Source organism: Gadus morhua, chromosome 11 (genome assembly GCF_902167405.1).
Source record: "Gadus morhua chromosome 11, gadMor3.0, whole genome shotgun sequence".
Lineage (NCBI taxonomy): Eukaryota > Metazoa > Chordata > Actinopteri > Gadiformes > Gadidae > Gadus > Gadus morhua.
Genome location: NC_044058.1, coordinates 22,941,144 through 22,968,673, shown reverse-complemented (window position 1 = coordinate 22,968,673; position 27,530 = coordinate 22,941,144). Strand labels below are relative to the sequence as shown.

Genomic DNA, 27,530 nt, shown 5'->3' with positions numbered 1-27,530 from the left:
TATGGAAAATTATTCAGGTAATTTTAATATTTAATAGTCTCATACTTACTTGAGCAGGTTAGGTAGCTTTAACATGACAACACAAATTTAAATAGAAAATTCATGTTTCTTAAACAGGTTATAATTGAAAATACTGAGCATGTAAAATATATACAAAATGATATTAAGCCATGTTGGTTTGCGATGGGGTAATTAAGTATGTTTAACATGATAATAATAAAAGATAATTCAAAAATAATTCTGTCAATTTTTCTAAATTAAATAGTCAGAATTGAAGATGATTAAAAAATGTTAATTTTTTTTTCATGTATATCCAACCGACTTTTTTTCAGTGTGTGGTTCTGAGATGAGCGTGGTTCTAGCGGCTCTTGGTCAGTCAGAGGTTCTCACTGGTTCCCACCGCAGCCGCCATACCAGAACCGAGCACAGTGGCGTTTTTAGGTACGGGCGAACCAGGCAGCCGCCCGGGGCGGCATATTTGTGGGGGGCGCCAAATCACATGGGGGGCGTCACGAGGAGGAAGTCTTGCCCGGGGCGTAACTGCACGTAGAACCACCACTGACCGAGCACGCTCGCTCTGCTCTGAGTCAAAGGACCAACTCATTGTGTAGTTCTGATACGGACCCTCTTCCTGGCACAGGAGTCATCTGGGGTGCAGAGCAAGAACCAGAGAGAGAGACAGACAGACAGACAGACAGACAGACAGACAGACAGACAGACAGACAGACAGACAGACAGACAGACAGACAGACAGACAGACAGACAGACAGACAGACAAAGAGTGACAAAGTCAGACAGACAGAGACAGATGGAATAAGGAGATAGAGGAAGAGAATAAGGGTAGAGATAATGAGACAGAGATAGGAGGGTGAGTAAAAAGGGAGGGAGAGGAATTGAGAGGCCAGACACAGGACACAGAGGTATTTAGATAGAGGGAGAGAGGCAGAGCGAGAGAGAGAGAGAGGGGGGATTCCAAGAGTTAGGGGAGGTTTGCAACGTAGAATACCAAGAGTTAAAGAAATTAAATGAACAGGGCATCAATCAGGAACACACAAAAAACTAAATATATTTCTGCTTCTAAGATCAGGTTTGGGTTGTGTTTGGTAGATGAACAAGAGTCTTACCCTTTTTGGGAATCTTGCTTTGACTCGGTCCCAACATGGAGGAATCCACTGTCAAACACAACAGAGAAAACAGAAGCATACAAACAGCAAAAAATCATTAGTGACCCTTCATCACTATTAGCTAAACACTATAAAATCGTGTTTATGAGTGTGCAGCTAGTTAGTGCAGCTGGCGATAAAACTAACGGCTAATGATTTAGATCCAGGTTCCCAGAGTTCAGCAACATGAAGCCAAAGCAAATCTCAGTCTAAATAAATATTTATCAAGGTTAGGGTGAGGAAAAGTACAGTTCATTGTTATTATAAATATATTTTTTGATAAATAACTAGTTGAAATGTTGCAGCACCATATCTTCTGTATGGTCTTGATCAAAGATGGAGTTATTGATTAATAGAAATGCAATACAGTGCATGCTGATTGTCATTAATATTGATTAAAACAATCATCAAGACAAATATGTTATATTTGAATTATAGAATGATTATAATATGAACCAAAAAACTGTTGCGACCCTTGTGGAGCTAAGTGTGTCAATACAATCCGAGGTGAACAAATCAATCCTAAGAAAGTAACAAAAGAACTGTAATAAATCAAGCTGGCTGACGATGGTGATTTTAGAAATGACATAGCTAGCTAGCTTACCGTTAGGCTCGGGTCGTGGAGCCAGGGTTAGGGTTATTGGACCCCACAAGGTCCTGCGGGCCCAGCAGTTTTTCAGTCCTTGTTCCGGTCAGCATCTCAAACTGCTCCTGATCATTGAAATTCACTTGCCCCTGGCTACACACACACACAAACACACACACACACACACACACACACACACACACACACACACACACACACACACACACACACACACACACACACACACACACACACACACACACACACACACACACACTACTATTTAGTGTAACTACAACTAAAAGTCTACAAAAAAATGAGTGAGGACCAGTGATAAGAAAGACCTGCGGAAATGCCCATCTAATGGGAAGTATCTCCATCCCCTGAAGAAGAAGCGCCAGTCTTGACCACACCAGTCATATATTATATAAATAAATGGTGGATCCATCGAGACCTGTCACAAGAAATGGACCTAGAAATCCTGTACACCATGGCCACAAGATGCTCATGGGACGACAAACACAAGGTTGTTGTTTAAGTTTGTTAAGCCAAACATTGGCAATGACTCTACTATTGGCTAGTAAAAGCCAAGGAGGTAAGCCAAGGTGGATACTTGCGAAGGAAATACAGATGGAACATATGAAGATATGTGACAACATTACCACTACCCATCTAGAGAGACACATCCTCCATTCGTACTACTCCAGTTGCGACTGCCCTGTACCCAAGCCCTAAAATACCCTATAATCCAGGACTACATCAAGCACAGGGGTATGACATTGGAAGGGAACTACAAGGCAGTATTACAAACCAAATAACTGTCCCACCCATGCGCCAACATAACAAACAGACGTTACCCCTTTCAGGAAGGATGAACTGGCATGGACAAAAAGATTCCCCTTTCTCTCAGGGGCCCCTCAGTGGCCAGGGCCAACAACACGAATTTCACCCCCGCCCTAATGCAAAGAAAAGTGGGTACAACCAATCGTACAAATAAAGCTAGAGGAAAGCCAGTAAACCTGTTTACTCTGAGACAGATGACGAGAGCCAAGAAGAGACAGCCAAGAAGGCACAACTTTTCAAGGGGTGACTGTAGCAGATTCTAACAACCATGAGTCTAGAAGAAGATCAAGATATCAGCCAACCACCCCAAGCACATGAGTGAAAGAGGCAGATCAGGCACTGACAAAAAAGGTGGAAAGCAAGGACCAGTAACCATCTGAAAATCCCAATGTGCAAGAAAGACAACAATACAACAAAGGGCCCAGTATTAACCAAAGAGCGTGACAAAAGACAAAAATAACATAAATAATCATAAAGACGAAGAGAAAGTGCCATCTCCGAGATGAAGGATGAGGAGATGCGGGAGTGCTTTCTTGTTTGTCCAGTTGGGTAAATTAAGTACACACAAAGTACAAAGCCCTCCGAGTGAGGTTTATCTGAGACTGAGAAGCAGAACTTTGTTCTAATTGATGGAAGCTGTACAGGGACTTAGACCACCGCAGCACATGTTTGATAATGTCAGAAGAACTTTAAATGCACCAAGAATAAAGACTTATGAATCCTGAATTCCTGATACAAAATACACATGGTTTCCTTTTATTCACTAGAACTTAGATCTTGAGTGCCCATCGTATTCATTAAAACCAAGATAATTACAATATTGTCAATGATGTTATAGAAGCTACCTCTTCTACAGATATAATTGGTGCTAAGGTTTAGAACTCAAATTGCCTCCATTGGGTCTTGGCTCTATGGTCTATCTGGGACAAATTAGTTGGAAACTACATCTGGATTTGTGTTATGAGAGTAACAAACATATGATGCTCCTTCTTCCTTCCTGTTTATAATGAATATTCTGAGTGGATGAAAACCAGAACCCACCGCAGGCTTTGGTCTTGACTCTGTAATTCATGTCCCTGATTAAGTCCAGATTTAAATCCTATTCCTGTCTCCATTAAACCTGCATCCGGTATAATAGAGAAAAGAGCAGCCTCGAAAGAATCCAGCATCTAACTTGATTTAGGGCTGGGCGATATGACGATATCATACCGTGGACGATATGAAAGTGTCTACCGGGAGAGATTTGGCCATATCGTTTATACCGAGAGAGAAAAAAAAAAAAAAATGTTTACAAGATGTTTGCACTATATGACACTGCAGTAAATGACAGATTGTTCGCTACTTACTCCTTTGTAAGCATGGAAATTCAAGTTCAAAATAAAAAAAAAAACGGATCAAATGTGAAGTATGATTATTTTAAGCCATTTATTATTTTAATTTACTTCAAAAATACCATATCGTGATATTTATCCATATCGTGATATAAAATTACTCATATCGTGATGTAAGATTTTGTCCATATCGCCCAGCCCTAACTTGATCTATAACATTTGACATTTGATTGTTAGGCTGCTATTGTCACAAAGCCGGCTACAGATTTTTTATTTATTGCGAGTTACAGTAGCATGCGTACCCGTTTTTCAACCCTTCCTGTTGGTTGTTGATCAGGTGACATGTCTTCTTCAGAGTGACAGGTGGATAAGTGTTCAGCCCCGCTGCAGAAAACACACATACAGCCATGACCTTTTGAACTGCACTGAGGTAGACTTTAAGCTTTACTGTACTCTCGTCATCCGAATATGCTTGAATCATTCAGTCCAATACAATATAACTCATATTAATTACAATTAATGTTCTTAATATTGCCTCATTCGTCCTCCAACATAATATAACGTGATATATTCGACTACATACAAGTATATCTAATCTAGATGATTTACCGTTGAGTACGGAGAGGTAGCTCCTGATGAAGCGCTGGGCGTAGCCCTGCTCCTCGGCCCTCAGCTGGCCCAGGCAGATGAGGTGCTGCTCCAGAGGGGTGCTGGCCAGCTCTGACACCTGGGCCTGGTTGTAGTGCTCCCCCAGGGCCACCACGAACACGGCTACCCCCTTGCACTTGGCCTCCTTAGCCACCTGGCGAAGCTTGGCCTGGTCCCAGCTGGGGGTCTCGGCCCCCACCACCACCATCATCACCTTGTTCTTCCTGGGGCTGTTGGCGTTCAGCAGCACCTCCTTCAGGGTGAACTCCAGGGTGTGGCCCAGGGCCGAGGGGCCCCCCTGCTGCACCATCTTCTCCAGCACGTGGCTCTTCATCTGGCTCTTACCCTGGAAGGTCTGCAGACCAAACTCTAACTTGGCGGCCTGCTGACCCGGAACAGGAGCCTGGGAGTGGAGTGAGCCGCTCTGCTGGACCAGGGCCACCCGGGCCTGGCTGTCGGCCCGGCGGGGCTGACGGCTGACGGCCACCTGCTCCATCACGGAGCCAAGCAGCTCCTGGACACCCGAGTAATGGTCACCCTGGACCTGCCTAGAGCCATCCACAACTAGGGCCAGGTCCACATCCAGGACCTGGGGCACGGGGATCCCCTGAATACTGACACAGTCGGACAGAAGCCTGCAGGGGTCTGAGGAGGGGGCATGATTTGTTGTTTTTGATTTGTTGTTTTTTTGTTGTTTGATTATGATTTATTTTCGTATTCCCAATGATTTGATCTGTTTTGATCTGTAAACATACTCGTATGACTTGTATGATCTGTAATCCATTCAGCAAAATTATCAGTTGACAAAAGTGCAAAAATTGTGCGTTCTAAAGGTTAGAAGACCATACAGTACGACACTAGTCGGGGTAGCCCGCCCATTCTGCCGGCGATTTGAGTTCGCCCTGCAGAAGGGTTTGGAGAAGAGCAATACATTTCTTTCTAGTTTCGATATGTTTCTGCGGGAGCCAATCACCAAGCCGGCTTTTCCCCCTGGCGCGCTATTTGTGTCATTTGAACTAGGCCCATTGATCACGCCTCTTCTGCTGAAGAAAATGACAGCAGCTTCCCCAGACCACCGTGCAATCTATGATTGAGCTTGGTCTGGCAATAGCCAGGCTAGTACTAAACCTCATCACTCAACTTCTGACTCCTATTGCATCCGAGCTCTTATCAATTAATTGCACTGCTTGTTGTGCCTGAATGATCTTGAATGTACAAGATAAACCTTTGCATTTTGTCATGCCGTAGTTCTGACCTCTGCTGCTTACCGTAGCAGATGACGCAGCTCTTGATCATCCGCAGATCGTTGGCAAGGTTCGGTGAGCGGCCAAGCAACAGGAAGATAGAGTTGCCCGTGTCGTCAGCCTGTAATGAAACACAGGGGTCATGACTCCAGTTCTAAAGTCCATTTTTATTTGTAAATTCAAAAACTTTCCCCAGGGAGTTTATATTCAAAGGCGGGAGCAGGATAGTCTAGTTCAGTGTTTCCAACCTGTGGGTCAGGACCCCACCTGGAGTCTGACATGCACTGCAGGCTTGCCCGATAAGCCACTTACCCCCACTTATCCTAGGAGAGGGAGTTTTACCTGGAAGGCCTGCTGGATTTTGATGCTCTTTCGGAGCGCCACTACTGCCGGCATGATGTTGAGGGCGCGGTACTCCATCATGGCAGTAACGATGTCCTCACTGTCCTGCACCGGCCCGTTGCTGAAGAACACCGCCACCTTCCTCACCCTCACGCCCTGCCGCACGCGCTTGAACATGTTGTTGCCCACGTAGCGCATGGCGGCGCCCAGATGCCGTCGGTTGGCCGTGCGCTCCAGGGCGATGTTCTTCACCGCCTCGATCAGCTGCCTCTTGCGGTTGTAGTCGTGGAAGCGGATGAGTTGTTTGGTGTGGCCGCTGTAGCCCACCACAGCCACGCGCGCCCCTGTGGGGCAGTTGCTCTCGGAGATGGAAACGTCCTCCAGCAGCGCCAGCAGGGACGAGCGCATCCTCTCGAAGGCGTCCGGCGTGACGTCCTGTGACATGTCCAGGCCGAACACCAGCTCTGTGGGGTAGGCCGGGCATGCAAAGCCTGAGGGGAGTAGAGATGGAGAATGAGGAGCAGAACCAAGAACCTCATGGATAGTCATGTTTACCCAAACCTCGTCCTGTGGTTACCTTTCATTTCCACTTCTCATTTATGTACCGTACTTTCCAGACTATAAGGCGCACCGGATTATAAGGCGCACCTTCAATGAATGGCTTATTTTTGAACTGCTTTCATATATAGGGCGCACCGGATTATAAGGCGCATAGAATAGAAGATACTGCAGTCAAACGTTTGACTGGGGTTGCGTTATGCATCCACTAGACCGAGCTGTGCTAAAGGGAATGTCAACAAAACAGTCAGATAAAGTCAACCTATATTAAGCGTTCTGACAACTCCGTTCACTCCCATGGTAACGATGTTCAAACGTTAATGTGCATATTAACAATATCTCCCAGCGTTGTTCACTCTTCTCCCAAACGTGGAGGGGAAATTTTCCCTGATTCAGTAAACACTTAGTAAAAGAAACCACTAAATCAAACGTTAGTGCATTCACAATTTAGTAACTCTCGAAATTGTTCAACTTACGTATAAAACTATGTTTTATACGTAGTGCATTCACAATAACTCAACATTGTTCAAACGTTAATGTGCATATTCACAATATCTCCCAGCCTTGTTCAGTTGTAAACATGTAAAAGACACAGTCTGATACCGCTAATTGAAACGTTAGTGCATAACTCAACATTGTTCAGTTACGTATAACACGCAAAGCTGATTTTTTTTCAGTTCATTCCCTGTCCACGAATCCCTCAAATTCTACTTCTTCAGTGTCCGAATTGAACAGTTGGGCGAGCCTACGGCATCCAACATGCCCGGCTCCCTCTCGTCATTATCCGAGTCAGTGTCGCTGCTGATACCTGACAGTTGAGTGATTATTCCTGCCTTCGGGAAAGCTCGGACCACAGTTGAGACAGTAGCGTAAGTCGGCCGGCGCTGTCTCCCCGTCTTGGTGAACGTGTGTTCGCCTTCTAAGTGTTTGTGTGTTCGCCATATAAGGCGCTCCGGATTATAAGGCGCACTGTCGTTTTTTGAGAAAATTAAAGGCTTTTAAGTGCGCCTTATAGTGCGGAAAATAAGGTATGTTATATATATATATAAATATATATATATATATATATATACGTATGTATAACATCTATACAACATTTTCTGTGAGATCTCTGCATACCTTTTGCTATCTAATCTTTTTCCTGTTCTATAATTTGATGCCTGAATCTCAGGCTGACACATTTACCTCAAAGGACGTTTGGATTGAGTCGTATCAGTGAGGCAGGATCAGGCACATCTGTTAAGATCTCACTATGCCTTGGGCCGATCTAGAGGTCAGATCCCTAACCTTCTCCTGCTACTATCTGGGAGCAGCTATCAGGAGCAGCTATCAGGAGCAGCTATGAGGGAGCAGCTCCTTTGGACAAAGACCTTCTCAGAGATAAAATCAGACGACATGGGCTCTTACCTTGGGAGCAGGCTGTAGGGAAACAAAAGAAAGAGTTTAGCTACGAATGATGGATTGTCCCAAAGAGCCAGACATACAACTTGTTGACCTCTGAACTCTGATTCCTGAAGCTACATTTGTCTGTTTATAGTATGCTTTGATTGCTCTCAGTCTCAACTGTAAGTCCCTTTTAGATAAAAGTATAACAGACTGTGAAGAGAGAGACACTTTAGAAACTATCTGAAGCACACTATTTGGGATATTTCCGATAGCACCAATAACTTTTGAGGAGCATGTTGCTAAAATCCCCTCATGACTAATGACTTTTTTTTTCATTTTTATAACATTTGTACTTTAAATGAACACACATAGGACAACAATTTCAATGTGCTATTAGCACATGTACGCTAGGTGTCCACTCTCTATATACACATATGAGCATGCTTATTCATATCTGGATGCTTGTGATACACATGCTTGTGATGCTTACCGCAGTTGTCTCGGATGTAGGTTATCAGCTGACACTCCTAGGAGATCAGAGATGACCGTGATGTACGTTGGGTAGACACAGGATTGTAAAACACTTTGGAATTGAAGTTTGTACTCACAGACATGTTCCGGTTCCCTGGAGGACCTCTGGCGCCCTGAGAGCAGAGGACAGGAGAGGAGGGGGTTAATTATCATCCTTAACAAAGTACTCTACACATCAGTGGTTTTCAAACTGTGGGTCAAGCAGAGCATTACGTGGGTCCCAGCATTACCAGCATTTCTGAAACCCAGTTCAACGTCACCTTTTCCATTTATTTGTTCATCCATCGATTTAGAGCACCGCAAGTTTATTTACACCTCACTTCCATCCTTTTCTCCCTCTCTCTCCCTCCCTCCCTCCCTCACCGTATGTCCAGGATGTCCTGGTCCTCCGGTCACGCCCGATTCTCCAGGATATCCCGCGACTCCCTGCAGCATCGCCAAGCATCGTCACGGCAAACGACAACAAAAAGACTAAGTCACAGAGACCATCGAATACCCACAAAACATAAACACAGGAAACGACAGATAAGATTGCACACACACGCACACACACACACACACACACACACACACACACACACACACACACCTAAAAACACTTGGGCAGACATATACACACACGTGCATTGAATCTCTCACATACACCCACACACACACATATATATATATGAATACACAGCACACACTCTCTCATTAACTAAAACACACACACACACACTCTCTATCTCCAACAAACGCATGAAGTCACATACCCCCCTTCCGAGGTTTCCTTTGGGCCCAGGGTCTCCATGGGGTCCGTCTAGTCCGCTGTCCCCCTGGACAGGAAGTACAAACACACCGTCACGCACTAGACCTCTGAACAGGAAGTACAAACACACCGTCACGCACTAGACCTCTAAACAGGAAGTACAAACACACCGTCACGCACTAGACCTCTAAACAGGAAGTACAAACACACCGTCACGCACTAGACTCATTAAGTGTGCCCGAATGGCGTATCGATTTAAATTTTTCCTGCCCAAACACATTTTGGGATGGCATTATCCCCTTTCCTATCATAATGGATTGGCCAGTGTGACCTAGGCTAAAGGAGGTACGGAAGGAAGCATTGAAGCACCTCTCATGGCATTGAGAGCATTCAAACAGCCCTTATCATGGCTGCCACTGAAATACCTCTGGTCCATTTCACGGGGTCATCCCTATGTTCCCGGACCCTTTTTTAAAAAGGGACCCGTTTTTCCCAAAAAAGGGTCCTATGTTCCCCTGTAGCCATACATACCGGGGAGCATAGGACCCTTTTTGGGAAAAGCGGGGAACATAGGACCCTTTTCTGGGGAAAGGGTCCTATGTTCCCCGCAATCTGTCAATCTTTAAAAATATTTAAACTTTGACGCGACAATCACGTGATGACAGCCAATCGGCGTTCAACAGCATGGCCACTGAGTGACATGTGTAACGTAACAGCCAATCAGCGTTCAACCGGCCAACCCAGTGCAGTGCAGTCCGGGGTGAACTGCAGCATGGAGGAGAAAGTGATTGTTGCCGTTTGCGACTCCCGGAGCTCTTTATATAATAGTATACCGGCGTTTACCTATGAATAGACTGTGTCAGGTTCTCCGACGTCTCTCCCTCTTCCACAAAAGGTAAAGACATGCAATGGTAGTTATCTCGGCCGGAATTTGGCAGTAATGGTGGAAAAAGTAACAGACCGGGGAACATAGAACCCTTTTTTTTAAAAAGGGTCCTATGTTCCCCGGTTACATACATATCGGGGAACATAGGACCCTTCTTGGGAAAAGCGGGGAACATAGGACCCTTTTTTTAAAAAAAGGGTCATACAAAGAGGGGAACATAGGACCCGGGGAACATAGACACGCTCCCCATTTCACCATAGGATCCAAAGTAAAACAAGACTAGACTTCCTAGGCTGCGGTCAAATAGTTTACTAATACGTATGTTGTTGATATGGGTATTATCCCATCCAACAGAATGAGAAGGGTCTTACTGGAACACCAGGATATCCGGGGAAACCAGGATCTCCCTATCAAAGAACAGGACAAAATGCTTTGGAATCCATTTGGAATCATTTGGACTTTTATGTAAAGGACATTACGTTAGAAAATGTTCAAAACATTTCCCTCAATAGGTTGATGTGTGTATGTACTGCATTTGTGTGTGTGTGTGTGTGTGTGTGTGTGTGTGTGTGTGTGTGTGTGTGTGTGTGTGTGTTTTTTTTTACCTTAGATCCTTTTGGTCCAGATATTCCATATCCATCTCTGCCATCTTGCCCCTGGAAAAACACACACAATTATTAAAACATTGAATTAAAAGCACATCAGGCCAAGCAAAGTCACACATAATCACACAATATATACATACTGCTCCCTTCCACACACACACACACACACACACACACACACACACACACACACACACACACACACACACACACACACACACACACACACACACACACACACACACACACACACACAGCCGCTCAAGCATCTTACTGGCATTCCTCTGGACCCCAGTGGTCCTGACACTCCTTGTGGCCCCGAGTCGCCTTGTTGTCCCTGGCAACATAACAACACAGCACGGCGTAACCACACTACATCAAATCACCACAACATGATGTCACCTGACCACATACTGTAGTAGCCAATCTGATCTTCTCAAATCTAAATATGATATAACATCATTCTTAGAATTCTTTGAAATGGTGAACCAGGGGACTTCCTGTCAGATCACAGCATAGCACAGGATGTGATCTCACGTACCTTCTGTCCATTGGCTCCAGGTGGTCCAGGTATACCGCCTGGTCCATCAGCCCCTGGCCTGCCCTGGAAATGAGCAAAACACACAGAATCAAACACACAGCCCATCAGAATCAAACACACAGCCCATCAGAATCAAACACACACTAAAAGTATTCTGTAAGGTGCAGCTGCACATATCTGTTTTTCGTTCAGACTGGTTCAAACTGGTTCCGGTGGCTCTGATGGAGTACTGACCTGAGTTCCAGGAAGTCCCTGGATTCCTCTGGGGCCCGGTTTAGCTCTGGTCCCTTGGGGTCCCTAAAGAAAGCAGAACCCTAACTGGGTCAGGAACAGGACCCCACATACACAGACATACACACACATAGAGTAGTGTGTGTAGTTTCATACAGGTTCCACTGGGTTCCTTTCTGAAAGCCCCCTGTGGTTTAAAACCTACCCGGGATCCTGAAGGGCCGGGGCTTCCTGCTTCTCCTACAATGCCCGACTCTCCATTCCGACCCTAGACACACACACACACACACACACACACACACACACACACACACACACACACACACACACACACACACACACACACACACACACACACACACACACACACACCAAATTAAACACAGTGTATGGCAGCTGACAAAGCAGTTGTCCACAAACTGAGATGAGCAACCAAGTCTTTAATATCCCAGTTGGGGGAGGGGAGAAGAGGGGAGGAGAGGGGATGGGAGGAGAGGGGAGGGGAGGAGAGGGGAGGAGAGGGGATGGGAGGAGAGGGGAGGGGAGGAGAGGGGAGGAGAGGAGAGAAGAGGGGATGAGAGGGGTTGGGAGGGGAGGGGAGGGGAGGGGAGGAGAGGGGAGGAGAGGGGATGGGAGGAGAGGGGAGGAGAGGGGAGGAGAGGGGATGGGAGGAGAGGGGAGGAGAGGGGAGGAGAGGGGAGGAGAGGGGATGGGAGGAGAGGGGATGGGAGGAGAGGGGAGGAGAGGGGAGGAGAGGGGATGGGAGGAGAGGGGATGGGAGGAGAGGGGAGGAGAGGAGAGAAGAGGGGATGAGAGGGGTAGGGAGGGGATGGGAGGAGAGGGGAGGGGAGGAGAGGAAAGGCGTGGGGAGGGAGGGGAGGGGAGGAGAGGGGAGGAGAGGGGAGGAGAGCGGAGGGGAGGGGAGGAGAGGGGAGGGGAGGAGAGGGGAGGAGAGGAGAGAAGAGGGGATGAGAGGGGAAGGGAGGGGAGGGGAGGAGAGGAAAGGCGAGGGGAGGGAGGGGAGGGGAGGGGAGAAGGGGAGAGAGGGGGAGGGAGGGGAGGGGAGGTGAGGGGAGAAGGGGAGAGAGGGGGAGGGAGGGGAGGGGAGGTGAGGGGAGGTTAGATGAGGGTGTCCTCCTACATTTTCTCCCATGGGTCCTCGTCTTCCTTTGGGCCCCTGTGGAAGGACACATGTGGTTAGGACGGGTCCAGAGACATTATAAAGAACAACCTAACATGAGAACATGAGACAAGATCTTTCTTTCACCTCGTTTCCCTCGATTCCACTCTCCCCGTTCACGCCTTCCTTCCCTGGAATGCCCTGGAGAGTGTGTGTGTGTGTGTGTGTGTGTGTTTTTGAAGAAAGAAAAAAGTTAAGTCCAATTGCTGATCTGAGAGACAGAGATAAACAGAGGTACAGAGACAGAGACAAAGCCAGAGACAGAGACAGAGAGAGAGAGAGAGAGAGAGAGAGAGAGAGAGAGAGAGAGAGAGAGAGAGTGAGAGAGAAAATAGGACATGGATGAGTGAACATTCCTTTACATTCATTGAGAAAATGGTTCCCAACAGGAGGTTCCTTACCGGCATACCAGCGTTTCCTGGTTCTCCTTTTGGTCCCACCTCCGCATTGTCTGATCCAGCTGCCCCCTGAAGCACGCACACACACACACACACACACACACACACACACACACACACACACACACACACACACACACACACACACACACACACACAAGCTCACACACACATACCACCCCCCCCCCCCCCCCCCCCACACACACACACACAAGCACACAACGTTGTCAGAGTTCACATCTGGAGCATCCAGCTTTGTTCTGGGTTCAGGCTGTTGGACTGAACTTCATATCCATACTTCAGAGTTTCTGGGCCAGAACCCACCAGCTGTGTGTGTGTGTGTGTGTGTGTGTGTGTGTGTGTGTGTGTGTGTGTGTGTGTGTGTGTGTGTGTGTGTGTGTGTGTGTGAATGCTTAATATTACAGTTCAAAAGCGCCTTTTGAAACACATCTTGAGATTGATGGACGACCACTGGCACTGAGATCAACTCCCCACAGAGATGGGAGTTGATCTCTTTGAAATTTTGAATAACTATTGTTATTCTTTCTTTCTTTTTATTTCTCTTTGGGACCTAAGCTTTAGGACCTAACTACTTCCACAATGTTTGACCTCGAGACTAAATTCCGCTTTTAAAATGTGCATATGAGCTTTGAATCGATTGATTCAACTTTTTTCTATCATTGTACTTTTTTTCTACTATTGTAGCTCAGACTTGACTTGATTTTTACCATGTCAAATAAGGTTATGAGAATTTGGGCAGGTTGACTGATTGTTTAATGAAGGATATATACAATGTAGAGATGGAGAGACACAGACACAGAGACAGAGACAGACTGAGAGAGAGACAGACAGACAGAGAGACGGAGAGAGAGACAGCAAGAGAGACAGACAGACAGACAGACAGACAGACAGACAGACAGACAGACACACAGACAGACAGAGAGAGAGGGAGAGAATACCGGGTCTCCTCTGAGTCCTCGCTGTCCTTCATCTCCTCCATCTCCTCGGATCCCTGTGTTGCCCTGGAGACAATAACATGGGTCAAAGTTCACACAACATCATCATGACATCACATGCCCTAACCTCTACCTGCTCCTTAATGACATCAATCTGACCGTCATTGTAAGCCTGCTACATGACTGATTAACATAAGTTGTTGTTATTAATAAAAAGAAAAAGCAGTTTACCGCATTTCCCGGACGTCCTCTGTCTCCTAAAGCTCCCTTCAAGCCTGCTTCACCCTGAGGATCCACACACACACTTTAACACATTAAATATGACAGGTGGTGTATTTTACATGTAAAATGATGTAGATGAAGCTAGCTGGTTACCTGCTGTCCGTCGATTCCATCCATTCCAAAATCACCCTCTTCACCCTGAAGGAGTAAAAATGAATCAGACCTCCTTTCACCACCTTCTCCTCTCAGCTCCTCCTCTCAGCTCCTTACCTCCTCCTCTCAGAGTTCTGTCCCACCATTCCTCCGTGATACCCATTCCCTGACTTCACTTCCTGGACTAAAGAACGGTTTCCTGAAGGTTCAGACACTCACCTTGTCGCCACGGTGACCCCGATTTCCCTGTTAATCAAACAACATAGAACACGATTAAACACACACTTTGCCAACTACCGCTGTCATTCAAATGTCCACAGAACGATCAAAACTCAAATCTACTGCTTTTATTGTGAGTAAAAGTACTTCTATGTGTCTGTCTATGAATAGTAGTAGTGGGGTTAGATGTAGCATAGCTGTAGTGGTGAAAGTAGCAGGATTAGTGGTGCTGTGGTCCGTCTGTCTGTCCATCTAGGCTGTGTGTTCACCTTCTGTCCTCTGGTCCCTGGGCATCCCTGGGTCCCTCGGACCCCTGAGGGCCCGGGATGGCCTCGATTGCCCTGCAGGAGAGAGAGCAAAAGAGAGAGAGAGCGAGCGAGCAAGAGAACGAGGGAGTGAGAGAGAGAGCGAGAGATAAGAATGAAATACAGTCTCCGAAGTCTTCAAAACTTTCTTAAATCCGCCAAAAACAACTGCAACATGAATGTCAACATTACTCTGATGTCCAAGTTGGGCGATGCAAGTTTTTCCTATTCTTTTTCTATCAAATCTCCTTCAGTTTGGTAGGGGAAGAAAGCTTGTTTAAACGCTGAACCAAACCTCCCCCCGAGGCTAATGGGAAATGTTAGACGTGTTTTGCTTGTAGTTGTATTCGACACCAACGGAAAGCAGAAAATAAAGAAAAGTTGATACAGGCTCTGAGAGTATGTATGACTGTGAGCATATGTAAATGAATGTCATAAAGTACATGTTTTATATGGACTTGTATGTATGCCCATGTTTGTGTATGCTCTTTAGTTTGATTTTTATATAATTGTATTTCAATAAACCGTTAATTATATTAGGAAACATAATACTCACGGCAGTCCCTTCCTCTCCTGGGAATCCTGGATGACCATTAGGTCCGGGAGCACCCTGAAAACACACACACACACACACACACACACACACACACACACACACACACACACACACACACACACACACACACACACACACACACACACACACACACACACACAGTCTGTTTGACGTCATGTGCTTCAGTCATCCGTGTTAGCTTAACTTCATGTACCACACAAGTGAGGCGTTCAAACGTTGATCGTTAAGTCAGTCGATCGATGTGCAGTCCCGGCACCAAGGACGAGCCAGACCGGGCCGAGCCCGCCCATTTGATGTCTTTGTCCCTGCTTTGCCCTTGTAAAAAAAAAACGTTATTTGATTTTTTTATGCTAAGATCTATATGATGTCAGATACTATGTCAAATCTCAAAAATTGTTAAAATATATAAAAAATGTGTACAAAATAGAGACTATGTGATTGACATACATGTAAACCAATCACTATTCAGAATGCATCACACGCGGGAACGTTCAAGTGTAATGACGGCGTTATACGTTAGCCCAGTATGCAAGTTAGTAGCCTAGCCTGCCCTGGTGTTTTATGACGAGTTCAGAAAATGGATATCAGAGGGTTGATTAAATAATACTATTACTATGTCCGGAAAAGAAACCTGCATTAGGAGCTGGTCGCGATTCTGCGACTACCACAGTGAGTCAAGCCAGCTTAAACCCTGACCGGGCTGAGCCTGTGGCTGGAGCTGGATTTGAGTTCCCTCCGCTGGCAGTAACAACGCAGCCATCTTTAGCCCTCTCCTCCGAGACCTCGCATTTGACTAGGTCTGACTTCGACCCGCCAGGAGTCACACCCTCCGCCTCCTCCTCGCCTTTACCATGGGCACCACCTTCCTGTCGCTGTTTGAGCATACCTTACAGAAAGACGCAGAGATGGCCAAAATAATAGAAACTATTCCCCGCACGGCCACCATCACCTCTCATGACATACAGAACGGAATCATAGAATTGATGAGCACCTTAGTGACGGAGCATACTGTTGAAGAGGTGGGGGATGCGTTTTATTCCATCAAAGTTGATGGAACAAGGGATCCTACCGGCCGGGAAAATATCTAAATTGTTCTTCGGTTTATTGATGCAAACAACAATGAGATAAAGAACGGCTCTTGACAATAGCCACTGCAGAGGACGGGGATGCTAGGACTCTCACACAAACCGTTATCTCCTAGCTGACTAAGACTGGATCGAGCACCGACAAAATACTGAGCCAAGTGTACGACGGGGCCTCCGTGATGGGGGGCCAGAAACTCCTCCAGGAGGAACTGGAGAGAAATACCATACGTCCACTGCTTCAATCATCAGCTCCATTTGGTGGTGGTGGTGCAGGAAATGTCCTGTCAGCCTGTCGTAGATTTCTTTAGTGTGAGTAACCTGTTGTATAAGTTCCCGCAGTCGCTGTTCAAAGGGGAGATGCTAAAAACATCTGCTTGACCAACGATGGACCATGTGGCCACAGTGCAGGTGATAAGCAAAGCACATGAAAACATTTCCCAGCTGCTGACAGAACTCGACACACCCTTGTTCCCAGCCGATGTGAGAATGGAAGCGGTGGGAGAAAAAGTAAGGCCCCTCTTGGATTTGACCGGCACAAAACTTTTAGATGCTGAGTTTGTGCTAGCCCGACAGTTCCTTTGCACCCAAATGGAAGCCTCCATGCGCGCAGAGGATGATAAATGGACTATGAAAACACTTTGCACCACTTTCCACAAGACGCTGGAAGCAATACCGAGTGTCATGGTGGCATTTAAGTCTGCTTTAACTTTCGGAGCCTCCACTGCCACAGGCAAAAAACTCCTTTTCTGCTTTGAGGAACATTTTCAGCTATCACAGGCGGAGTACGCTGCATGCACGCAAAGCCGCCTCATTCAGCTCAGTTTTGAAAAGGACTTAAAAATAATAAAAAATGCAGGGAGCAGTGGAAGGACCGTTTTCTGGGGAGGTTCAATTCCACAGGGAAAAGGTGTCTCCAGCTTTAATAGCATCAATCAGAGAGTAAACTATTTTCATAATGATTGAATCTCACGCCGTTCAGTCAGTGGTGTAGATAATTGTTATTGCAATTGGTGTAGATAATGGGGTTGTTTTTGCTGTATAGTGTGATTTTGCTGTGGTCAGCTTGGTTGGACAAGTGTAACGATGAGGCCTAAGCAAAGCTGCCTTTGTGATGTTTGTGTTTTTTTTGTGGTGACGCTGTTTGTTACTGGTATTTGTGCCGAGCACATGATGCAATGCTGCAAATGTTTTGTATGTTTATGTTTATTGCTCGACTGCGTGGCGAGGCATATTGCTGTTGGCGTCATGCTGTGGTATTTAATGTGCCGCCGTGCACACAATGCAAATGTGTTTTGTATTTGGCTGTTTGTGTTTGTTAATGTGTACTATTTGCGAGCTGCGTGCTGTTGATCGTTAAGCTTGTCAATCGATGTGTGAGGCGTTCATACGCTGATCGTTAAGTCTGTCCAGTGCTTCCAGATCTCTGGCAGTGACCTTTCACCTTTGCAGCTGAGGATCCTCTCAAGCCTCGGCTTCCTTCATGTCCCGAACATTTACACATGACATCACAGCACTCACGCTCGGCCACGGCGTCCTGGACGAGAGAGAGAGAGAGAGGGAGAGGGACAGAGAGACAGAGAGACAGAGAGACAGAGAGACAGAGAGGGAGAGAGACAGAGAGACAGAGACAGAGAGAGGGAGCAGGAGAGAGAGAGAGCAAGAGCGGGAGAAAGAGAGAGTGTTGTGGAGCAAGAATACGTTTATTTTAGTATAGTTTAGTTTAAGGGTGGAATTACGGTCTGTTCAGTATATTTAGTTAAGGTGGACTTATGATCTGTTTGGTATAGTTTAGTTCAAGGTGGACTGAGGATCGTTTTAGTATAGTTTGGTTTAAGGTGGACTCACAATCTGTTTAGTATAGTTAAGTGAAGGTGGACTTATGATCTTTTTAGTTTGGTTTAAGGTTGACTTAGATCTATATAGTAAAGTATAGTTTAAGTTGGACTTACGATCTGTTTAATATAGTTTAGTTTAAGGTGGACTCACGATCTGTATAGTATATTATAGTTTAAGGTGGACTTACGATCTTCTTAGTATAGTATAAGGTGGACTTACGATCTGGTTATAGTTTAATTAAAGGAGACAGAGTCTGACGTCTCTGGTACTTTCACAACGAGTAAAGACTAGTAGTGGGGGATATCTCGGCCATGGTTGAGAAGAATTGGGGGAAAGGAGCTTTGGCCTTGACTCTCTGAAGTCCATGTTGAACCGCGACATGGAGGAGAAGGGTTTGTACTCCCGGAGCTGAGCTACCGGACTGCCGCCAGAGCTTCGGCGGCAGTTCGGCAGCTCCGCCGGATTCCCTGCCAGGCAGTCACATGGCAAACTGAAAAATTTGTCATCTCTTTTTGTAGGGAATATCCCTGCTTCTGAAATGCGCGAACATCTCCGCCCAGCGCTCGTCCGCTTGTCCACAAAATCCTAGCTATGCTCTGATTGAAGGGGGGTGGGGAAGTTGGAGGTAACATTCAAATATGCCCCCTTCCTACGTAGGAGGGGGCGCCGAATCTGACATGCTCATTTGGTAACTGTAGGCGGGGTACTTTCAGAAACGCGTATCTCACTCACAAAATCATGTACAGACTTTTTTACAAGTTTGTATGCGTTTGGGAGTAAAAACCAAAATAACACCCCAAATCCAAGGAAAAGTGTTGTTTTCATAATATGTCAACTTTAAGGTGGACAGTATAGTCCACCTTAGTTTAAGGTGGACTTCCGATCTCTTTAGTATAGTTTAATTTAAGGTGGACTCACGATCTCTTTGGTTCAGTTTTACGGTGGACTTACGATCTGTTTAATATCGTTTAGTTAAGGTGGACTCACGATCTGTTTGAGCAAAGTACTGCCCACGCTCTGCATGCCCACGCTGAGGGGGACCTTGTAGCCGAACCCTCGACCGAACTCCACCATCTGGATCTGGCTGGAGTCACGCACACCGTCCAGCGCCACCGCCAGCAGGGCATTCACCCCTGAGAGACAGACAGGGAGAGAGAGGCAGACAGACAGACAGAGAGAGGTAGACATACAGAGAGAGAGGCAGACAGACAGGGAGAGAGAGGCAGACAGACAGGGAGAGACGGACAGGAATGACAGGGAGAGGGATACAGACACAGTGAGAGAGATAGGTAGAAATAGAAAGAGCGACAGAGAGAAGAGAGAGAGCAAGAGAGAAAGAGAGAGAGAGAGAGAGAGAGAGAGAGAGAGAGAGAGAGAGAGAGAGAGAGAGAGAGAGAGAGAGAGAGAGAGAGAGAGAGAGAGAGAGAGAGAGAGACAGCAGGAAAAATAGGTCAACATTAATGTGCAAAAAACAAGGAGGGAGAATAAAGTCAGGTATAAGTCCCAAGTGCATCCTGGCCTAACCAGACAGACGCAGCAGCTCAGACTGATGCTCCAGCTTCATAACATCTTCATCCAGACCATCTGTGAAGACCACGAGTACCTGGCACGCACACATACACGCACAAAAAATATGAGGACACATTCAATACGCAACCTTAACCCCTAACCCTAACTGTCTAAAGTAAAACTGCCTAATCAGATGAGTGTGAGAAAAAATCTCTTTGTCGCACAAAGGGGAGAGCTATTACATACGACCTCAACATCAAACCCAGTACCTTTATAATCACCTTTTGTTGATTTATTGTTAATGAATGCCCAACAAGATATTACATTTCATGCTACTATCCATAACCTTAGCGAAGTTCACACCATTACATGTGTTCCCGATGGTTTCTGCTGTGCTGTACCTTGGCGCCAGCATTGGACTGGGTCTTGAACTTCTCCTGGAAGGAGGTGAGTAGGGCCGTGTTGAAGAAGGTGGTCTCTGACATCTGCAGGTTCATGACCTTGTCCACCACCGCCTCGCTGAACGGCTCAAAGTTGAAGTCGTCCAGGACACGCCCGTCTTGGCTGACCAACCGGAAGGCAACGTTGGGTTTGATGGGCGTTTTCTGGACGCAGCAGAGGCCCTTGAGTGTGGACACACGGTGGAGGATCTCCGGCAGGGCAACCCAGAGCTTGGGGAACCCGCTGACAAGCAGCTGGGACCCGGAGCGCTGGGACATGTCAAAACCAATTGCCACATCGATACTGCAGGCTGATTTAGAGAGAGGGACTGGGAGAGAGAGAAAGGGAGAAGGAGAGGGAGAGGGAGCGGGGGAGAGAGAGGGAGAGAAAGAGAGAGAAAGAGGGAGAGAGAGGGAGAGAAAGGGAGGGAGAGGGAGAGGAAGAGTCCTTACAGACTTACCGTAAACAAATGAAGTAAAAAATATACTGTGCAAGAGAAACAGGCAGATGGACAGAAGGATAAACCAATTAACAGATTAAGTCTAACCAGGCTTTTCGCAGATGGTTTCCACCACCTTCTTCTTGATCTTGGCCAGTGCGCCGAAGTCCTGGACCGTGAAGATGAGGTCGGTGTCGGCCGTGATCTTCTTCAGATCCAGCTTGTTGAAGACACCGACGCCAATGAAAATGATCTGGATGCCCATCCCCCGGAGAACCTCGGCCTCCTGCACCGGGTCATCCAGGGATCCATCATCCATTATCACCACCAGGCTCTGGGAGACGCTGCTACTGATGCGGCTCCCGGTGGACGCCTCAAAGTAACTCTTGATGAAGTCCAGCGCTTTTCCAATCTTGGTTCCTTCCTTCTGCCGCACCATATCCAGGATGTTCCTGGTCACCTCCTCCACCGTGTGGAACTGGTTTAGGTAGAACTCCTTGAGCGGCTTGCTGCTGAACTGGGCCACGCCCACGCGCACCTGATCCTTGCTGATCTTGAAGCTGCCAATCAGGTCGGTCATGAAGGTCGTCATGATGCTGAAGTGAGTGTCGGTGATGGTCTCCGACGTGTCAACCAGCAGAACCAGGTCCGCTTTCTCCTTCTTACACACTGGGAACACATGGAGGACTTAAGGGTCTGGTTCAGTGCTCTACTGTACTATATAATATTTGATGCACTACTTTCGACAATACTGTTGAAAGTACGCCACTGTAGTCCAGTATACAGTACACCCTACTTCACCATATGTTTTACTGTACTGTATGCTCTACTATTACAGTATTCTATTCTGTACTTTACAGTACAACTCTCTTGAATATATTACCCTTGATATTTAATGACAGTCAGACGGACAGAAAGATAGTTACCAGGAATGCAGAGCTCACTGGAGACGTTTTTGTAGAGGGTCTTCAGGGCGTCAAAGTTGTCAACGAAGAAGACCCTGGAGGGTTCCCCGGCCATGATCACCAGCTCAGTCTTGTCGGCACCCTTCACTCCGATGCTGAACACGCTGATGCCCTTCTCACGCAGCGCCTCGGATGGAGCCTTCAGGTCGTGTCGGTCGGTGGCCTCACCGTCTGTGATCACCATCAGGATCTGGGGCACCTCGGCGGCTTGGCGGCCGCCGTACTTCTCATCAAAGAACTGTAGGGTGTAGTTCAAGGCCTTGCCTGTGTAGGTATCTCCGGTCGGGGACTTGAGTGCCTGGATGGCCTTCAACACCTCGCTCTTGGAGAAATACTTATTGAGGTTGAATTTGGATTCGGTTTCGTTGGAGTAGAGGATGACGCCAAAACGCGTCATCTTCTCGCCGACGGTGGTCAAGTTCACGACGGACTGCATGAAATTCAGCATGGCTGAGAAATTGCTGACGCTGATGCTGGTGGAGCCATCGACCAAGAAGATGACATCTGCCATCTGAGTCTTCTGGCACTCTAAAGCAAGAGACAGAAGACATTCAGGATAAGGCAAGGAAATATGTGGACCTTGTGTAGTATTGTAAGGTCTTCAAAATATTGACTAACTGCAATACCTACCTCATTCTTCAAAATTGATTCATTGTTTGAGTATTGATGTTATAGGGCCATGACGATGAAAAAGTGCTTTAACATTTCAAACTCAACTACATTTTATTCAGTAATTTAATAGTACAATTCACTGTAAACATAAATGCATGAAAATGTTTTCCCTGAGATGGATTTGATTATTTGCTGGAGTATAATATGCAAGTGCAATTCCTACAAGTATATACAGCATCAACCCTAGCGTTGTCTCACCTCTCTCACAGAGACGCAGATTCAGCTCGCTCTCCAAGTCCTTCAGGGCATCAAAGTCCCTCTCAGTGAACACGAGGTCATCGGAGCCACTGATCTCCAGAAGCTGTGTGGTGTTGGCGTTGACCACACCGATGGAGAAGATGGTCACACCCTTTTGCCTCAACACCTCAGCCGGCCCCTTCACCTGATCCTGGGACTCGCCATCAGTGATCACAATCAGGTTCTGTCTTATCCCCGGACGACCCCCCTTGGCCAGGTCAAAGTACAGGGAGACTTCGGTCAGGGCCTGGCCTGTGTGCGTGCCTCCGCCAAGCTGCTGCATGTTGTCAATAGCTTTCAACATTCCTCCTTTGTCATGGAAGTTATTGAGCTGGAACTCCATCGTCTTGCTGGTGCTGAACTGCATGACTCCCACATGCACCATTTCCTGTCCAACCTGAGACTTGCCAATCATAGCTTTCATGAAGTCCTTCATCTTCTGGTATTCGTCTGATCGGATGCTTCCAGAGCTGTCGATCAAGAAGAGGAGATCCCCTGGAATGTCCTTGCAGGCTGTGGACAAGAAACATATTAAATGTAAGCCCTTCTTCTTTTCATATTACCAATTTGAGAAATAGGAACAAGAAAAAAACAAAATTAGTACTCTTACACATTGAACCTGTACATATTCAACCAATGGTTGAGTTGCAGTACAATGGAATAACATGGAAAGAAATGTGCTTACCATCTGGTGAACAGATGTCAGTGATAATGTCGTCCTTGATCATTTTAAGGGCATCAAAATTATTCACCAAGAAGGTATTCTGTGGGCTTCCAGCGATCTCCTGCAGCTCTGTCTCAACTGCTTCCTTCACTCCGATTGCATAGATGTTGACACCCTGGGTTCTCAGCTTCTCTGCAGGAAGTTGGACCTTGTCCGCCGACTTCCCGTCCGTGATGACAATGAGGTGCTCAGGGACTTTGTGCCCTCGAGTTTTCATGGCTCTCTCAAACAGGGGCGCCATGAAGGACAGGCCACGTCCAGTCTCGGTACCGCCGCCAACTTGATGGATGCTCTCCACCGCATCCCCCAGGCTTTTGCTGTCAGTGTACGTAGTCAGGTCGAACTCTAAGGTGGGCGAGTCTGCATATTTGACACACCCAACGCGGATATGGTCTGGGCCGATGTGGTAGGTGTTCAGGAAGTCAATGACGAATTTCTTCATGTATGTGAAGTCGTCGTGTGAAATACTTCCTGATTGGTCGATCAAAAAGAATATGTCGGCCTCATCTGTTTGCATACATCCTGGAGAAATAAAGCAAATAATGTTTTAGAATAGATCTTTATTTCTGGTGTAGTGAGTTCTCATCTGAAAGGTCCTGGCTCCATACCCAACATCTCAGTGAGCGATACTCGAGAACTAAAACAACAAAAACAACTATTAAATTGCAATTGTATCGGGCCCAAACCTTCTTTGATGTCAGTTCTTCTTTTGTTGACTGCAATGGCCTGACGGAAGATGTTGCGGCACATGGTCTTCACCAGGCTCTTCTGCAAGGTCTTCAGCCTGACAAAACTGTCAACATTGTACACATGCATGGTTGTAGGGTGCGATGCAATCTGCACCAGCTGGGTCCTGTTTGCATCTTTTATTCCAATGGCGTAGATGGTGACCCCATCACGACGCAGGTCTGCTGCCTCCTTTTCCACCTCATCCTGAGATTCTCCATCAGTGATAACCACTGCAACCTGCTGGACGCCTTGGCTTTTCCGTCCTCCTCGCTGTTTGACAAAGACGTTCTCGCGAGCAAACTTCAGCGCGAGGCCTGTTTTGGTGCCTCCTCCATGGTAATGCAAAATCTTGATGAACTGGAGGACCTCATTCTTGTTATCGAAGGTATCGAGGTAGACCTGGCCTGCAGGATTGTCGCTGTACATGACTATGCCAACCCGTACTCTGTTTGTCTGGACGTCAAGGCTTTCCACCATATTGTGCAGGAAAGAGATCACCAACTGAAAGCCAGCAGTTTTGATACTTCCCGATTCATCCACAATGAACACAACATCAGCTACTCTGGAAGCTACACAATCTGCAAAATAAATGAGGGGGTTAGGACTATGTTTTATAATTTGGAATAATTAACCAATTTCCAATACAGATCGAAGTAACTCAATATATAACAGAACATTGGTTACACCAACCAAAATCCCAAGTCAGTCATTGATGATCCTCACCCTCAACTACGCCAATATGCTCTTCCTCAGTCTCAAACGCTGCCTTCAGCATGGGCACGATGTTGGCAGACTGGTAAACGTATGGGGCACTTGCCACTGTCTTCATCTGGTCCGTCATGCCCGAGCCGAGGCCAATGCCCATCACCGTCACCCCCTCAGACTTCACCCGGCGGGCCGGTTGGTAGATGCTGTCGCTGGAGTTGGCCCCGGACACGACCACAAGGAACTGCCGGAAGCCCAGATGCTCACGGCTCCCGGCCTCGGTACTGAAGAAGTTAGTGGCGGTGTAATTCAGTGCGCCACCCAGGTTGCGCGGCGCATTGGGACTGCCTTGGATCACCCTGAGACGCTTAATGCTTGCCACCACCTCCTTTTTGTTCTTGTGCTGGTTAGGGAGAAATTCCAACTTGGTTTCCTGGCCGTACCGGGCCAGGCCGATGCGGTGGGCCGTATCTCCCACGTTGAGCTGCTGAACCAGGCGCACCATCATGTTCTGGGTTAGCTTGAAGTCGGCCGCGGTCAGGCCACTGTCCATCAGGAAGTAGATGTCGGAAAATTTTTGCACCAAAGCTGGGGAAGGAACAAATTGAGTAAAACAGAATGGCGGCATTAAAGGAGTAGTATTGAAGATAGAATCATTACTAGGGCTGTCAAGCGATTAAAATATTTAATCGCGATTAATCGCATTAATGTCATAGTTAACTCACGATTAATCGCGATTAATCACAAATCTTTTTTCTATGCTAAATATCCCTTTATTTCTTTGTCCCATTAATTTTTCTCATTTTAATGCTCTTATCAACATGGAGAAGTGCATCGGCTTGCCTTGTGCAAAGGCATTTTTATTGATAACAACATTGGCATATACTGATCAAAACAGGAAGATACAAAAAAAAGCCTATAGTGCAATTAAACGATAAACATACAACCATACTGCCTTGAACATAGCAGTCAGGCTACTGCTTCTTTGTTTTGAGCCAAAGAAGAAAAGAATAATCGCGCGATAATTTATTTTTTTTAAATTTGGTTTGCGTTAACGCCGTTAATAACGCGTTTAACTGACAGCCCTAATCATTACATATATATATTTAGTATATGCTACGCGTGATGGCGCAATTTGATTGGTTCGGTATCTCAGGATATTGGGCAATATCCCATGATTGAGATTTAGAACTCGGGATATTGTTTACATCGCAAAAAGTCTGTCTCGTCACACTATTAAAAACAAATAAATTCCGGCAAAAGGGTAATCTTTTTTATTTTTGGAGTGTTCAAGTTTGTTCAGTATATACTAAAACATTCATTCACCTGAGGTCAATTTTGGGGAATAACCCCACTATTCACTTTGCCTTCGGTGTATAATTGTTAAATATCATTTGTTTTTAACGTTCGCTTATCGATTTTTTTTCAAATAAATGTGTGTGTGGACCTGAATGCCTGCATGTGTGTGTGTTTGTGTTTGTGTTCATGGGAGCATGTGGTGGAGATGCCACCATACCGGTCCTCTGGTCCTCAACGGTCACACAGAGGATCTGCAGCAGCCTGTCGAGGAGCTGCTGGAGGGCCTGGTAGCTGTTGATGCTGAACAGGAAGCGCTCGTGCGGTCGGTTGGCGATCTCATGCAGGTTCGTTGAATTGGAACTGCCGATGGCGATGGCGAACACGATCACCCCCTTCTGCCGCAGCTTCCGCGCGGGCTCGATCACGTCGTCCGACGAGTCCCCGTCCGTGATCACCACGGCGATCTGGGGCACGCGCTGTGCGGCGCGACTGCCCCCCTCTGGGGTGAAGAAGGTCTGCTGGAGGAAGGTGATGGCCTTGCCCGTGAAGGTGCCTCCCTTCCGGTGCTGGATCTTGCTCATCTGGTCCAGCAGCGAGTCCTCGTCCATGTGGTCCTTCAGCAGGAACTCCTTGTACGGCTCGTCGCTGTACTGCGCCACGCCCACACGCACCTTGTCCGCGCCCACATCGAGGTTCTGGATGAACTTCTGGAGGAAGAGGAGCATCTCCTTGAAGCTCTCTGGGCTGATGCTAGAGGAGCCGTCCAACAGGAACACGATGTCCGCCAGTGATGTCTCAGTGCATTTTTGGGAGGAGTGAGTGTCTGGGTTGGGGTAGAGGAAAGGGTTTTGTGTTTGTTTGTTTCTAGATTACGAAGCTGCAAACACAATTTGAAAATGGTTCAATGCGGATATTGAACAGGATGGTTTATTTCAAGTTTTTCCCAAGTGAATAGGATAATTAGAAATCATGGAGCTGAATGGGTCCGTGCACATTATATGATTTGGGTTTTGCAAAAAGTGAAATTAACTCAATTTGGTCAAATTGAGTTAATTTCAAATTTAGATGTTTCTGGCAAGGGAATTTATCAGTTTAAAGAGAAGACAGGAACAAGAGAAGACGGTACCTGTTAGCTGAGCTGCGTTGCCGTGGAGACACACGGTGACCATGAGAGCAACAAAGAGGAGGCTCCTGATCTCTGCCATGTTATCACGTGCCTCTCAAGACCTTGCTCTT

General features: G+C 46.6%; 1 protein-coding gene across 1 annotated transcript; it reads right to left on the bottom strand.

Moving 5' to 3' along the window:
• Positions 1-27,499, bottom strand: LOC115553862 (collagen alpha-6(VI) chain-like). The gene is made up of 39 exons (XM_030370386.1): positions 27,421-27,499; positions 26,512-27,117; positions 25,014-25,583; positions 24,248-24,868; positions 23,523-24,083; positions 22,799-23,350; positions 21,890-22,456; positions 21,072-21,632; positions 20,485-20,852; positions 20,099-20,177; positions 19,562-19,707; positions 18,180-18,272; positions 15,633-15,686; positions 15,041-15,112; positions 14,772-14,798; positions 14,553-14,597; positions 14,409-14,462; positions 14,181-14,243; positions 13,225-13,290; positions 12,911-12,964; positions 12,785-12,820; positions 11,849-11,911; positions 11,647-11,709; positions 11,413-11,475; positions 11,146-11,208; positions 10,872-10,922; positions 10,638-10,673; positions 9,385-9,447; positions 8,996-9,058; positions 8,710-8,745; positions 8,592-8,628; positions 8,123-8,134; positions 6,158-6,648; positions 5,840-5,936; positions 4,533-5,216; positions 4,226-4,307; positions 1,768-1,902; positions 1,125-1,172; positions 1-647 (listed from the first exon to the last, which is right to left on the bottom strand). The coding sequence occupies exons 1-37, from the start codon at positions 27,497-27,499 to the stop codon at positions 1,770-1,772; spliced, it is 7,311 nt and encodes a 2,436-aa protein (XP_030226246.1). The 3' UTR covers positions 1-647; positions 1,125-1,172; positions 1,768-1,769.
• Positions 27,500-27,530: the final 31 nt, after the last annotated feature.

Excerpts from the sequence above, each read along its gene's own strand:
- LOC115553862 (XM_030370386.1), bottom strand. The coding sequence starts at position 27,499 with ATGGCAGAGATCAGGAGCCTCCTCTTTGTTGCTCTCATGGTCACCGTG. Across the intron at positions 27,118-27,420 it reads CAACGCAGCTCAGCTAACAG|ACACTCACTCCTCCCAAAAA; the intron begins GTACCGTCTTCT and ends ACCCCAACCCAG. Across the intron at positions 18,273-19,561 it reads GTACTTTGCTCAAACAGATC|GACGCCGTGGCCGAGCGTGA; the intron begins GTGAGTCCACCT and ends TCTCTCGTCCAG.